Raw genomic sequence first — 16,529 nt, 5'->3', positions numbered from 1 at the left:
CTCCCAACTCCTTAATATCAGAACTGAATATTTCAGGAAAGACCAGGCAGATCTCCTTCTCCTTGAGCATTGACACCAGAGAGGAGGCGAAATGTTCTCCATTCTCATCATCAGGGGCCACCAGCCCAACCCAGTTCCACTGGAAATACAGGAGCAGCTGGACTAAACCCTCATACTGGGGAAATTCCTTGGGATTAATCCGGAAGAAGGAAGGATAAACTCTTCTGTCTCCCTGAGAGAACTCAAAGCCAACACCAAGCTGGAGAAAGTGAGGAGGGTTTTTTTCCCAAAGCAAAGTAATGTTTTACAATGACTTCAAGGAATCACAATTGTGTAGTTAGTGCTCCAGTCAGGATGATTCTCCCTGAGTTTCAATCTAAATTGTACTGAATGGGAGGCTACACTTTTATATGAAAACCAGGAAGTAATTCCTCTCGGCATGTACAGCGTTTCAACCATAGGGTAATATAAAAATGCATCTTGATACATAAAATATAAAAATTAATTCAACTACAGCGTGGAGCCTCAAAATCATATATCCCTGAAGTGCCTTTCCCACCACCAACACCTTTGGTTTCATCTTTGTCTTCAGTGTGTTTCTGTTGTTGGTCTACCTCATGTTGCATCCAGTGGAGCCCCCTTACCTGAGGGACCTTGAAGAGGCTGAAGATGGAGGCCATCTGCCTTGAGGATTTGGGGTTGAGGCCCCCGATGACAGAGAGCAGGGGATCCTGCCTGTCACATTTGTAACCTGGAACTGTTTGGCCTCGTGTGGAGAGCAGGGAGAGGCTGACGAGATAACTATTCCTCTCAGTGTCATCATAGTCATAAATGTGGAAGCCAAGGGTGATGTTTGGGAGCAGAATCTGATTCCTGTTCACCTCTCTGACTGCAAACTTCAAGGTCAGGAAATGCTTTTATAGTCTCTGTCATCTCTCCTTCATCACTTTCCTCTAGTGATTGCAAACCTTCCCAGTTGCTCCTCTACAACCCAGATCAATTTGGCTGTGTCTTTGAGCAGCTTCTGCAGGCCTGCTGAACACAAAATTGTGTGTGTGTCTATGTGTGTCTGTGTCTCTCTGTGTGTCTGTGTGTGACAGGCAGCACAGATTTATAGAAGGCCATCAGTTATGAGCACTGCTGATTCTAAAACTAAGCTTTATATTTTTCAGTGTCCCATACTGGAAAAGAAATGAGTTTTTATTTGAGCTTTCCACCATGACTTTCTGTCCCGATTAATACTACAGCTCAACTTCTTCTAAAGGCCAGCAGACTTTCAAAACTGTTACCACCCTCAATTGTGGTTTATCATCTTCCTGATGATGAGTTCTGAAAAGATCAGCAATTGTAGACTAATTTTTTTATATTATTGACTCCATTTGCTTGTCGTCCATCTCACCATCAAGGTGACCCTTTATTGTGAAAAGCACAAAAATCTGAGCTACACTAGGATTTTGCAAAGGCCACTAGGACAAGTAATCCTGAAGGGGGACCTTGAATCTGAAACAAAGCAAACCATCACACATCTCTTTCCACCCCAGGTGAAACTTACACCAGCGTAAAAGAAATCGTGGGTGGTTTTTCTTTAAAGTCTCTGTGATCGAAGGAAAACACGTTTGTCAGGAACAAATTCCCACCAATCATGAAATCACCAGGCATGTGATAGTCTTTCTGACTCTGGAAAGTGTTGGCCGATACACAAGTGACTGGAATCCTCTTTGCAGAAGTTGGAGGCAAAAGCCAGAAGAGCAGCAGCAGCAGCAGGAGAGGCAGCCCAATCATTCTGGTCCCCTTCCCAGAAATCCAGATTTGTGCAAAAACAGAATTGCAGGTACTACCTGAAATCTCACCTGAGCTTTAGCAGAGTAGAGCCCAGCCCTGCAACCTGGATGGCCTTAGGAGAAATTTATACCAAGCATGCTTTCTCTTACCTATGTTTGTGCTATGGCCGAAGAGAAAATTAAGGCCAGCTGAGTCACATTAAACCAAGAAATTAGCTCTTTGCAAGACAAAGCAACATGACATGTCCTGCCCCAATAGGGAAACTCAGTGCCTGTTTTCTAAAGCAGGCTTTATCTTGGAAGATTTTTATGGATAGAAATCCACAGGGGATCCATTGGGAATTACTATTCTTTCGATAATTGCAAGGAGAAGCAATATCCTACCCACTTAGCATTAGATTTTGTTTGTGCGCCAGAAGGGGGAAATCATGTTTATGTCTCTTGTCATCCACAGAGCAGAGGGAGTTGAGAATCACGATGAAGCTGGGTATTTGACCTACATGAAACTGAGCACAAGAGGGAGCTTGACCTCTGGCATAGTTTGAGTGTTGTGAGGCATGGTGGCCCATGAGAATCAGTTGTACCTGAGTAAGTGTGAGAAATCATACAAACTCTAGGATGGAATAACTGGTTTATTTACAGTCACATGGCAGGAGATGAAATTAGAAGCTAACTTCTCCCACAGGTCTTAAAAACAGACAAGAGGATCCATGAAGATGTTAGGCAGATCTAAACTCGACTAGAATATTATCTAACAACTAACTGAAGCCATAAAACTTTGCGTGTTGTGTTTGTCTTGTGAAGTGTGTTTCTGTTTGTGTTTGAAGTATGGTATACCTCTGGCCTGGCTAGGATAATAAGAATGAGTCCACAGAATTATGTGGTTTCCTCCTTTCTCTGAAGCTGGTTCTAGTCAGTGTTGGTTGGAGGGAACAAACTGAGCCCAAATCCCTGATTTTCAAGGTGCCTCAGGAGGCCTCTTCTATTTGAGGTCAAGACCTACTGTTGGAAATAAAAATACATCTGGCTCAGTTCCAAGCTGGGAGAAAGATGCTGAAAATAAAATGGAGGCTGGAGGCTGATTGGAAAGAAAGGTCCATTTATTGATTAACAGAACCACCAGGGTTTGTGGTTCTGGTGCAGCTGACCAAATGATTGAGTGAGTGGATGGATCTTTATAAGTTTCAGAGATGCTGCTAGGAGAGTTGTGCAAAGTTTGAAATGTCCTTGTAGGAGATTGCACAATGTAGTGAGCTTTGTGCCTTCTGCTAAATGGTAGTGGGTTAATCCTATTATGTCCTGAAGGATCATGTCCTGTTCTTCTTAATCCCAACACCCTGAAGCTGAAGGTCTTTTGTTTTGTAGATAGGCTGGCCCAATCTTTCTTAATGGGCACCAAATATCTGCTGGGGGGAGGCCATTAAAAGAGACTTTAAAAACATGTTTCTACATTTCTCCCTTTGGGGAAATATAATATCTTGCCTTTTTAATATTCCTCAAAATATTTCATTCTTCTATGAGGGTCCCCCCCCCCCCCCTACAATATGATGATATTAGGTTTTGGCATGACTCACTAGTCCACCTGTTCAACCACACAATAGTAACCACGGTTCCTTCACAAACATCCAGGGGATTTGCTTAAAGTCAGCATCTTAGGAGGATTCAGCATGAAGGGAAGGAGCTCCAGATGAAATCAAAACAAAATAAGAAGGGTTTGCGAGGCCTCGTGAGGAAGAGGCTGAATAAACAGAGCCAAAGCCCAGGCATCAGAGAAAGAAGGAAATTAAAAGATAGACTTTCTGATGAGAAGAAGCAACTGAAAAGGAGGCAGCAACTGAGTAAACCAAGAAACCAGAAACCAAGGAGAAGCAATAACTATCAAGCCTTCTGTTCAGGTCAACACTGGAATTAATAGTTGATTGAAAGAAAACATTAGTAGGGAATTCAGCAAAGCCTCAGGAATCAGTGCAAAGAAACAAGCTTAAAAACACTGAAAGTGAAACAATGCCAACATATTCTTAAAAATGATTTTGATTAAAATAAAGTTGGAAAATGTCATGTTGGAAACAAATATCTAAATATATAATACCAACATTTATTGCCAAGTTGATTTTTGGATCTATGGTACAATGGGTATGAATGAAAAATGTGATTATTGCAGATTAACAAATGTCCTATGATTATTCACACCACTTGGTTTCCAATTATTTAATGGGCGAGGCCATCTCTAAGCTCCTTATTTCTTAGAAATGAGATCAAATGGAAACATGTTCAAAATCAAAATAAAGACTCCCAATACCTGAGGTGGAGTAGGGCATTTTAAAGGGTTTTTATGTTGTGGTTTTTAATGGTGTAATCCAGTTGGAGTTACCTGTGTATAAGTTAGATGGCAATGTAATTATGTTTCATAAATACAAATATAATCAGAGACCCTTGTGCCTCATAATATTCTCTCTGAAATTAAGATGGGGCCTCAGTAGGATAATGTAGCATTTAGGGAAAAAGATGCAAGCCAAGAGTCCAGCCCCAGAGGCTAAGATGGAGAAGATCTCCACAGCCACCATGGACTTCCCTTTGGTGCTCAGGTAAGTGGGGAGGAAAGTGATCCAAACACTGCAAAATACCAGCATGCTGAAAGTAATGAACTTAGCTTCATTAAAGCTGTCAGGCAATTTCCTAGCCAAAAAGGCCACTGTGAAACTGATGATGGCCAGGAAGCCCAGGTAGGTGAGGACAGCATAAAACATTGAAGCTGAGCCTTCCTGACATTCAGAAATGATCTCACCAGTCAAGGAGTGGAAGTCCAAGTTGGGAAATGGAGGGGAGGTTACCAGCCAGGTGACACAAAGAACAGCTTGGATCAAGGGACAGGCTATGACAATGGAGTTGGTCAGTGATTTTCCTAAAAGTTTCCTTGACTTGTTCCCTGGTTTGGTAGCCATGAAAGCCAGAATCACCATGACAGTTTTTGCAAAGACAGAGGAAACTGCAAGGGAAAAGAGAATGGCAAAGGCAGATTGTCGGAAGAGACAGGTGAGCTTCCCAGGTTGACCAATGAAGAGAAAGGAGCAGAGGAAGCAAAGCAAGAGGGAGACCAGAAGGATGTAGGAGAGATCTCGATTGTTGGCCTTGACGATTGGTGTGTTATGATGTTTAAGGAAAACTGCCAGGACTGCTGATGAGGTCATAGAGAGAAAAAGAGTGAGAGATGTTAATGAGTAGCCCAGGATGTCTTGATAAGCAAGGAAGTGGAGTTTCTTGGCAATGCAGTGATCTTTGTCCTTGTTGGGATATTGGTCTCCTGGGCAGGGGTCACAACGAGCTGCATCTGAAATGAGGAGTCAGTGTGCATTTCATGGTGAATCAACAAGGGCAAATCACCCAGCCTTATTGGTGACGCTGGGAATAGGTTAGTCCGAAAAACAGATCTGTTCTCTGTCTCACCGTCTCTGCTTTATGATTGAAATCCAGTCATTCAATCTGTTTTTGCAGGGAAGCATTAGCAGACCTGGCTAGATGGATCTCCTGTTTCCCCAAGAAATCTTTGAATATCCTGGGAGATTGACAGTTCTGAAAAAAGAACTATCCTTTATCCTGGGATGGGATTCAAATTTCTTAACAATCAGTTTTATGGACATGACCTAATTTGTGAGTGTGGCTTGGTGGTCACGTGACTGGCTGGGAGTTGCTTGTATGTAAATATTGTAAATATTTATGTAAATATTGATTTTTTTTAATAAAAAAGAGCAACTTTTACCCAAAATCAGGTAAAGCAGGCAGGCAGATTGAGTTGCTCACAGAATGATAGATTCATTCAAAAATCTATCCTTCTGCAATCTGCTACCTGAGTCAGCACTGAAAAATAGAAGCTAGGAAGGTTCAGCTCTGCTTTTAGATTAGCTAGAAAGCAAGAAATCCAACAACTTCCTGCTTTCTAGCTAATCTAAATCTCCTGGCACAGCCGATAGTCGGAACAGCTGATGGTTGGGGATAAAAAAGGAAAAATAGCAACTTAGCAGGCAAGTTGGATGGTGTGCATGCCAGGTAAGGAGTGACTGGGCAGGGTGGGGAGGGACAGGGTCAGCCAATGGTGTGATTTGCCGGTTATCTGAACTGTGTAGAATCCCACCTCTGCCTTTATACTTCATATAAATTAAATCTTAAATCTTACATCCTGTTCTTTTCCAAACAGATTGAGAGCTAGTTCTCCTGATGGGATATAAAATTAGGGGCAGAGAGAATCTAGTAGGGAAACCCCTGAATTATGCCTTCAAACGAACCTGTGTTAAATTCCTAGTAACAAGAAAAGTTGCCTGTAGGGATAGTAATTTAGATTCATGTAAAAGAGAATCTGCTGAAAAGTATGAATATACTGAAGCATGTAAATTCTACCAAAATGATGCTAAAATTAATATGTTTTTTTCCCACTGAATGGCTGGAAGACCAACATTTGAATGTTCTACCTGTCTGATCAGAAATGGTCCCTTCTGGACAAAGGTCACATTGGTAGCAGCAACCCTGCTGGCCATCTGGAACGCTTCTCCTCTCTCCTGCCTGGCACCTCTTTTTGCCACACCTGGCAAAGGGCACCTTCTAGAAGAGAAAAAGAGAAATGCTTGAGTTGGCCTAAGCAATGAACGTGCTTCATTGATTCATTTCCCCATTCCTATTTCCACCTTCAGAATGTTTTCAAAAGAAATGGTCCACCAGGCCCTACCAGAGTGATAGGCTCCAGAGGATTTCAGGCCAGTGGCAATCCTGATCCATGAATGGATGCTGGAGATTAGAACTGAACCCCAAAATGCAAAGGAAGGCTTGTCACATAGAGCTACAGCTTTTCTAAAATATAGAATCATGAGGATTCCACTGAGTGGGATTGGTCCATGGAAATTACTCTTGCTTGTTTTAATGGCGTCCTGGGTTTCAAGCAGGAATTTTCCCCAATCTTACCCCATCTTGGACTTTTCAGAAGCCAAATCTCAAATATGTGAAACCCAAAGCGGGTTTTTCATCAAACTCCTGATTTTTTTTTCCTGATTGAATAGACCTATTTCCCAGTTAAAAGATTGTTATGCATCCCCTGGAGTGAATAAATCCCTTGCTGAATTTACAACTTTTCCTTCCAGCTCACCTTTGTGGCCCAGATGATGGCATCAGAGTTAATGGTAAAAGCTTGTCCTGGGGAAGCTGTGGAATCTATTTGTCCAACTTTCATGGGGACAAAAGATTGATTGGGGAGGAAGAGCCAGTTGAGAAGATCATAACGAGAAGAAAGCAATCCACTTTCTGAGAAGGACACTTCCTCTCCAGCACTGTTGTTGAACTTGATGTTCCTCAGATAGGGAAGAATCTGAAAGAAAAGACACCTGGGTTAATTGGCTGAATCCTGGTTACCAGTGCATGCAAAATAGATAATTGTGCAGGTAAGATTATCAACCTTGATGCCAAACAAAACCAAGCATTTAATAGTGAGTGCCATACCATGTGCACTAATCAAACTGGCGGGAAGAAAGTAGGGGCAGGCAGGCACAACACAGGTTATGTAGACAGTAAACACGGTGTCAGACATAAAGATCTCAAGTGCCTATATACAAATGCACAAAGTCTGGGGAACAAACAAGGTGAACTCGAACTACGAATACATGAAGGTAGATATCATATAGTTGGAATAACAGAAACTTGGTGGGATGAAACCCATGATTGGAACATATTGGTAGAAGGATACAAACTGTTCAAAAAAACCCAGACCCCATAAAAGAGGAAGTGGAGTTGCACAGGGGTGGGTTTTTACTGGTTCTGTCCACCTCTGTAGAACCAGTAGCTATGAAGAGCAGCAGACATAGAACTGGTTCTATGTGTGCTGATGTTTTTGCCCACCTGCCCACCCGGGCTCTTACCTGATCTTTATTTCCTGATTTTTCAGCTTCAGCTGCTGAACGAGGCACAGCTGCAGTTAAAAAAGCAGGAAAAGAGGGCTGTTTCAAAGGCTGCGCCTCTACACACAGCATGCTGATGACGATTTACAGGCGTGTGGCTCACAGTGTGCAGGGAAGCTCATAAATCCCAAACCAGTAGTTAACCTGTCGTATCCCACCCCTGAGTTGCATGGTATGTAAAGGACCATTATATCGTTACAGAAATGCATGAAACTAAAGATGAAAACCTCCAAGAATGCATATGGGTCAATACAAAAGAAAAAAAGAATGACATGGCCATAAGTGTATATTATAGGCCATCCAATCAAGCAGAAAAAATAGATGTCCTTTTTGCCAACCAACTAACAAACATATGTAGGAAACACACAACAATAGTAATGGGAGACTTCAATTAATCCTAATCCTGCACCAAGTGAGAAATCAAATAAGTTTCTAACCAACCTAGCTGATAACTTTGTTGTCCAAAAGGTAGAGGATGGAACCAGAGAGTAAAGAGAAAGACCAGGGGAGACATGATAGCAATGCTCCAATATCTGAGGGGCTGCCACAGAGAGGAAGAGGTCAATCTATTTTCTAAAGAACCTGTAGGCCAGACAAGGAATAATGGATGGAAACTGAACAAGGAGAGATTTAACCTGGAAATAAGGAGAAACTTTCTGACAGTGAGAACAATCAACCAATGGAACAGAAGTTGCCCTCAGAAGTTGTAGGAGCACCCTCACTTGAGACCTTCAAGAAGAGATTGGACTGCCATTTGTCAGAAATGGTGTAGGGTCTCCTGCTTGGGTGGGGGTTTGGACTAGATGACCTACAAGGTCCCTTCCAACTCTGATTATCTATTATACTATGATGGCCATCATTCTAGGAGATGGGTCTATAGCTGAGAAGCTAAATCAATCAGAGTAGAGCTGGAAGGGACCTTGGAGGTCTTCTAGTTCAGCCCCCTGCTCAAGCAGGAGACCTTATGTCATTTCAGGCAAGTGACTGTTCAGTCTCTTCTTAAAAACCTCCACCTACAACTTCTGATGGAAAACTGTTCCACTGGTTAATTGTCCTTACTGTTAGGAAGTTTCTCCTAAGACCCTTGGTGGAGATCTAAGCAATCAGAAGTAACATCAAATGTTCAACTTCATCCCACCAAATGACTTCATCCCACCAACATTCTCTTTATCATTGGACATTTGTATAATGGCTTCTTCAATTCCAGCCTTACAGGAATGATAAAAACATTTTAATGCCGTATTCCACAGTACAGTTTTGCTCGTTGATATTTGGCAAGCTACATTTTAAATTTTATTTGGGCCCACATTCTTGTAAATGACAAATGCATTTTAAGAATGATTAAATAATTTTGGAAATGTTCTTGGTGCTTTCTGAGCCTGGTTGTTTTCTTGCAGATATTTCATGACCTAAACTAGGTAACACTGATAGTGATCTCACTCCCTTCCAGCACTGATGATGCTACCTAGCTGGGTCATGAAATGTCTGCAAGAAAACAACCACCCCTGAAGGACCCCTCATTTCACCCCTAAGCTATAATATTCTCCTTTGTTGGTAAATACTTTCTATCATAACATCACACAACTCCACTGACTTTCTCTAGCTGATGCTCAAAGAGAGCAGAATGAAGAAGTAGATCTGACCAAGAGGGACCATGTAAGAATATTTCTCTTGCCCTGGTTTTTCACTTCATTGTCCAGAGACATTTAGCCATTTAGCCTTTGATGTTGAAAAATCTGAAGAATTTTAGATCAGGAACTCATGTTAGGACCAGGTTGAGTTCTTCTTCTGCATATGCTGAAGTTGACAGAGGCTTAACGCAACAAACAAAGCAGTGCAAGAAATGGCTTAATAAAAAAAAATGGGGTGGGGTCACACAAAAAATCTAAGCTACCGTACTCTAAACCGATATTAAAATGAATTGAGTGTCCAAAAAATAATCGACTGTGCTGAACTAGATAAATTCACTATGGAATTGAAAGGCAAAGAGGATCGGGAATACTATGTGACATGGGAGAGGTGGTACGAATCGTTGAAGGATAAGGATAAAAATAATGTATAGTCACAAAATAAGAAACATATATATACAACGACACAATAACTGTTAATGGAAATGAGATTTTTGTATTTTTTTGTTTTTAAAGAATAAAAATTTTAAAAAATGAATTGAATGTCTTTTTACAGATTGGATTCAAACTACCGACTGAGAGAAACTGAGGTGCTTCTGCAAATGTGTCTGCTAAGACTTGAATTGACCTGTTGAAATATCTTGCACAATGGCACCCAGGTTGTTCTTGTGCTCTGGGGTCACCACTCCTCCTTGGAGTGGTCACACCTCTCAGGAGGCGATTGATGTCCTTTCCAGGAACTTCTAGGAAGCTCTTTGCTCTTATGAACAATTGATTTGGTTTAATTCTTTTTTTCCTCCGTCTATCCCTTTTCAATAAAAGATAAAGGTAACAGTAAAGGTTCCTCTCATACATTTGTGCTAGTTGTTTCTGGCTCTAGGGGCTGGTGCTCATCTCTGTTACAAAGCTGAAGCACCAACACTGTCCGAAGACATCTCCGTGGTCATGTGGCCGGCAGGACTAAACACTGAAGGCGCACAGAATGCTGTTACCTTCCCATCAAAGATGGTCCCTATTTTTCTATGTGTTTTTTTTTTACATGCTTTCAAACTGCTATATTGGCAGAAGTTGGGACATGTAACGGGAGCTCACTCCATTATGTGGTGCTAGGGATTCGAACCACTGAACTGCTGACCTTTCTGATTGACAAGCTCAGCGTCTTAGCCACTGAACCACCACGTCCCATTTTCATTTCTGTTATGTCCTGAGAACTCTAGGAGTTCTCACTCAGGTCCATTCACTTGCGGGGGCGTTTTCCCCTTCATCTCATTGGTTGGTTCTCCCCAGCAGCCTGCTATAAAAGCAGGCTGCGGGGTCCAACCAGTTGCTGATTGCTGCGAGCCAGCTCCTGGCGTGGCAAGCACGGTCAGCCCTTTATTGTTATAATAAAGTATTGTTGCACTCATGCTCTGGTTCAGCCTCTCTTTTCCCAAACTTAACACTGGTGACGAAGGTGGGATGGCTACCAGAAGCACCATGCAACCGCTGAGTCACTAGCCACCGATCCGCAGCCAGAGAGAGCGATCGGCCGGCGATAAGAGCAACGCTGATCCGCAGCCAGAGAGAGCGGTCAGCAAACAAAAAGAGCAAACAAAAAGAGCAAACGCTGATCCGCTGACAGAGAAAGCGGCCAGCAAGCGATAGAAGCGAACACTGATCCGCAGCCAGAGAGAGCGGTCAGAACGAAAGTTAGAAGCGTCTGTAGCCGCTTGTTAGCCCAGCTACAGGGGAAAGTGAAGCGCTGCGAGCCGCAGCCACTCATTGTTTAGGCGTGAAATTCAAACGGCTGTCACTTGAATTTCAAACCTAAAAGGTACAGCACGGTGCTGTAGGCAAGTCACTGACGCCCACACAGGCGCGAATTCAAACGCCGCCAATGGCTGACAGCCAAACGTGGCTAACCCAGAGAGAGAGAGAGGATTGCGAAAAACCTCTCCAGAGCTGAAATCACTTGCCTGCCACAGGCACTAGAACATTTCTGCTGCCCCAGAGAGATTTTGTCCACAGGTTGTTCTACCGGTCCCATCACTATGAATTCCAATCCAGTCTTCCCAGCATTCAAACCAGACGAGGAGAAGTGGGAATCATACAAGAACCGCTTTAACCATTATATCGATGCAATTGGCCTGGCAGATGCTGGAGAGCATCGGAAAAAATCGTATTTCCTGATCTACTGTGGAGCCATCATCTTCGATACCGCCACGGCCCTCGTGGCTCCACGTGAGTTGAAAAACGTTCCTTGGTCTGAGCTACTTGAAATCCTCACTAACCACTATTCCCCCAGGCCTTCACAGATTGCCAGGAGATTCACTTTCCGTATGAGGAAGCAATCAGACAAGGAGACCATCAATCAGTATATGGCCGCCCTCAGAACAGCAGCACTGCATTGTGGGTTTGGAACCTACCTGGAGGACATGCTCCTCGATCAACTAGTCTGCGGGGTCAAGGACCTCCACCTTCAAAGGCGCCTTCTCACGAAAAAAGACCTCAACCTCGCACAAGCAGTCGAGGAGGCCCTGGCAGCAGAACTGGCAGCGCACTCAGCCACCGAAATCCATGGCCCGACGGCCAAGATGACGACAATTCCAGTCCACTCCGAGGAGGTGGTAACAGAAGAGACCCTTAGTGATGAAAACGACGTCCACCGCCTCTCCAACGATAGACAGCCGCAGGTAGGAGCCAAACTAGAAAACATCAGTCCACCCAAGCACATCACCCTGTGCCTAGTCCGTGGTGGATCTCATCTGAGGGCCACCTGCAAGTTCAAAAGAGCCACCTGCAATAACTGCCATAAAAGGGGGCACATCGCGAGAGTCTGCCAAGCCCCTCAAAGCGCAGCACAAAGGCACCCCCCCTCCTCACACTCGGGACCGCAGAGGCAAGTATTGAACTGTCGCACGCACCACCATGCCAAGCACACTTGCCACACTGTTAGTAAAATCTCTCTCTCCGTTTCCTTAGAAGGTAAACCATGCCGCATGGAGGTTGACACAGGGTCAGCGCTCTCAATTATCTCGTGGGACACCCTCAAGAGGCTCCAGCCCAGCCTATCAACTAGCCGGCTCCAGAAGTGCCAGTTTAGCCTGAAGGACTACCAGGGGAAGACCATTCCTGTAATCGGCAGAGGCAAGTTCCTTGTCAATTTTAGAGCTTTTAAAGGTTACCTACCTCTAGTGGTAGTTAACGGCAATCTCCCTACCTTACTGGGGCTTGATTGGTTTCCCCATCTCGGCCTAGGGCTAACAGGAGTCCATGCTGTCTCAACCTCTGACACTGACTCCTTATTTGCTGATTACTCAGACGTATTCAGCGATGAGCTGGGGTGTTATAACGGTACCCCTATATCATTCTCAGTCGACCCCCAGGCAGTCCCAATCAGGCTAAAACCGCGTAGGGTCCCATTCGCTATTCGGCCAAAACTAGATGCTGAATTGGATAAACTATTAAAACAGGGGGTCATTGAGCCAACAGATTTCACCAAATGGGAGACGCCCATTGTCACACCCCTCAAAAAAGATGGTAGCCTGAGAATTTGCTCGGACTACAAGACCACAATCAATAAGTTTCTACAAGTTAGCGCTTACCCAGTGCCCGTCATTCAGCATTTATTACACACTTTTGAACCTGGCAGCATTTTTGCCAAATTGGACATGTCTCAAGCGTATCAACAGTTTCCTGTTGACAACCAAACAGCGGAACTCCAGACCATTGTCACTCACAGGGGTGCTTTCCGATGCAAGCGTCTCCAATTTGGCGTAAGTGTTGCTCCAGGTATCTTTCAATCCCTCATGGAGCGGATTTTGCAGGGCCTCCCTGGTGTAGTACCCTACTTCGACGACATCTTAGTCTCGGCCAGGGACAGACCCCAACTCTTCCAGAGAGTTCGAGCAGTGTTAGAGAGGTTCAGACAGCATGGCCTCAAATTGAAAAAAGAAAAATGCGCCATTGCCACTAGACAGGTGGACTTTCTGGGTTATAAAATTGACGCCTCAGGCATTCACCCCCTGGAGTCCAAGGTTAAGGCAATTCACGAGGCACCCACTCCAACCTCCAAAACTGAACTACAGGCCTTCTTGGGGCTATTGAACTTTTACGCGTCCTTCTTGCCCCATAAAGCATCAGTAGCTGAACCCCTACACAGATTACTGGATAAAAAGTCACCTTGGCACTGGGGGCACAAAGAAGACCATGCTTTTCACACCGTCAAATCACTACTTACGTCAGAGGCGGTACTTATCCAATTCGACCCCAACCTTCCATTAGTGCTGGCAGCAGACGCATCCCCTTTTGGAATTGGGGCAGTATTAAGTCACAGGCTTCCCAATGGCGCCGAGGCCCCCATTGCCTTTTTCTCCAGGACGCTCTCTGCAACAGAGCGTAATTACAGCCAGATCGATAAGGAAGCTCTAGCAGCTGTTGCAGCAGTGAAAAAATTTCACGAATTTCTCTTTGGCCATTTTTTCGAGCTGGTCACGGACCACAAGCCCCTTCTGGGTCTACTAGCTGGGGACAAACAGACCCCTCAAGTCCTTTCTCCTAGGATGACGAGATGGACCCTCTTCCTAGCAGCCTACTCCTACAGACTCATACACCGCCCAGGTAAAACATTGTCCCATGCCAACGCTCTCAGCCGCTGTCCCTTGCCGGCTCCGGCTGAAGACCCTGCTCCTGTCCATGCTATTTTCGAGGTCACCCAATTGGACCTCCCCATCACTGCCCTTGACATTGCTGCTAAAACCAAGACAGACAAAACGCTTGCCCAGGTGCTCGACTGGGTGAGGAGGGGGTGGCCGGGTGGCAATGTTGAAAACAAATTTACACCTTTCAAGACCCGCATGCAGGAGTTGTCCAGTTTGTAGGGCTGTCTACTGTGGGGCACTTGAGTGGTCATCCCGACCTCGCTGCGTACCCGAGTTCTGGAGGCATTGCACGAGGGACACCCTGGCATCGTGAGAATGAAGGCATTAGCGCGCAGCTACGTATGGTGGCCGGGCCTCGACGAGGACGTCGTCAGATGGGTAAGTTCCTGCAACATTTGCCAGGAATCCCGTCCTGCTCCTCCTATTGCCACCCCTACTAAATGGGAGAGCGCCAACGCTCCGTGGTCCAGAATTCACATCGACCTGGCCGGCCCTTTGCATGGGAAAATGTTCCTAGTGGTCGTGGACGCCTATTCCAAATGGATTGACGTAGCCCAGCTATCCACGACCACCACTCAAGCAATCACCAACGTATTAACACGCCTATTTGTTACACACGGGCTACCCGACTCCATTGTCTCCGACAATGGCCCACAGTTCGCATCAACCGAGTTCAGCCATTTCGCTGCCAACCTGGGTATCCGCCACATTTTCACAGCCCCATTTCATCCTGCCAGTAACGGATTGGCTGAAAGGGCTGTCAGGACCACTAAAGAAGCCCTGGCTAGGTTCGGCAAGGATGACTGGCACCACAAACTCTCGCGTTTCCTGATGAGCCAGCACTCAACTCCATGTTCAGTCACCAATAAGTCCCCAGCTGAGCTCCTGATGGGCAGGCGTCTGAGGGCTGTATTGGACAGACTTCACCCACAATACTGCCCTGACTCTCCCCTCGCTTCCACGTCGAGGGTTAGACATTTTGTCTTACAGGAGCCAGTATTCGCGAGGAACTTCACTGGAGACCCCCTGTGGATCCCGGGCGAGATCGTGGCCATCACCGGACCCAGGTCGTATCGAGTCAGACTGGAGGACGGCCGTGTCTGGAGAAGGCACCTGGACCAGCTGCGTCGGCGTCTCAGCACCCTCGCTAACAGGGACCCAGAATTGCCTAACGAAGGGGGGCCTCAGCATCAACCCAACATCCACATCATTCCCGGCGACCAGCTTACACCAGCGGCCATCCCAGTAAGCCCGAACACGGACAGCGGCGCCCAGATGGCTGACCAGTCCGATCCAGTCTTCAGGAGCACGTCCCCAGTGACCAACCCTATGAGTCCCGGGCCTGCCCGAACCGAGGGGCACGTTGGTGACACCTTACCGGCTCGGTCCTCCCCGACAGACCCTGAACAGACAGACAGTGTTCCAGAGCTGCGCCGTTCCGGGCGCCAACATAAACCTCCTGCCTACCTCAAGGACTATGCGTGTTCGCATCTGGGGGGGAGGGGTGTTATGTCCTGAGAACTCTAGGAGTTCTCACTCAGGTCCATTCACTTGCGGGGGCGTTTTCCCCTTCATCTCATTGGATGGTTCTCCCCAGCAGCCTGCTATAAAAGCAGGCTGCGGGGTCCAACCAGTTGCTGATTGCTGCGAGCCAGCTCCTGGCGTGGCAAGCACGGTCAGCCCTTTATTGTTATAATAAAGTATTGTTGCACTCATGCTCTGGTTCAGCCTCTCTTTTCCCAAACTTAACAATTTCAACAAAAGCCTTTTATTTAATTCAAATAATTTTTTAAAAAATAATCACTTATCTTAATCTCTTCTTAGATACATTGGTAGCATTTAGATATTTAATCAGTTGTTCTGACCCAGCATTAGCAGAACCAAGAAACAGGCTCCTTCTCCTGAAAAACCCCTCTTTATTTAGTTACTGTAAATTCATGGCATTCCCACACAGAAAAGTCCAGGCAATAATCTTTCCAAGGGTTAATTGCAATAACAGACCTTATCAGTTCCTTAGATAATTGCCAGGCCAAGAGCTTCCAATTGCAAAGCTGTCAATTAATTCCTGGCAAGGTGTCTCTGTGACACATGACCCCCCACGATAAGCAATTATTTCGGAAGAAATACAAACTATTGTCTCCTGCAACCACCACTCCCCTTTTGCTTCTATTCATTCCTCAGCCAGAGAGGGCCCATTCAGTGTCCATGTGTGCCTTTCTTCCTGAGTCGGCCCCTGTTCCTCGGTTGTTCTCCTCTCCTGACAGTTCTGCACATACACACATCTGGAACAGACCCCAGCTGTTCTTCTTCCCCACTTATCTCCGACGGCAGCTGGCAAATGTCAGACAGCCCTGGCCCTATCTCTGCTTCCAATGCAGAGCATCCATCAGAGACTTTCCCAGACTTCAGGACTGGCCCAAGTTACTCCCCAACCTCCTCATTACCTGAGTCTTCTGCCAACTTTGCTGGTGGCTGGCAGGCCGCAACATCAGCAATGCAAGAAATGCATATAGGTTGTTTCCTACCTAGGCATCTGTGGACCAG

At 45.4% G+C, this 16,529-nt stretch overlaps 1 protein-coding gene across 1 annotated transcript in view; it reads right to left on the bottom strand.

The window, feature by feature from the left end:
- The window catches only part of LOC113451111 (extracellular calcium-sensing receptor-like), a 35,624-nt gene that overhangs the window by 16,190 nt on the left and 2,905 nt on the right, over window positions 1-16,529 (bottom strand). The window contains exons 3-4 of the mRNA XM_087935876.1: window positions 6,913-7,131; window positions 645-896 (exon numbers count right to left, since the gene is read on the bottom strand). Of these exons, the coding sequence (XP_087792002.1) occupies window positions 645-896; window positions 6,913-7,131 (471 nt within the window). The remainder of the gene's footprint in view (window positions 1-644; window positions 897-6,912; window positions 7,132-16,529) is intronic.

Source organism: Pseudonaja textilis, chromosome 1, assembly GCF_049901715.1.
Source record: "Pseudonaja textilis isolate UNSWEBS1 chromosome 1, rPseTex1.2, whole genome shotgun sequence".
NCBI classification, from domain to species: domain Eukaryota; kingdom Metazoa; phylum Chordata; class Lepidosauria; order Squamata; family Elapidae; genus Pseudonaja; species Pseudonaja textilis.
Note: the sequence above shows the minus strand (reverse complement) of the source record. Positions and strands in the feature narration are given on the sequence as shown.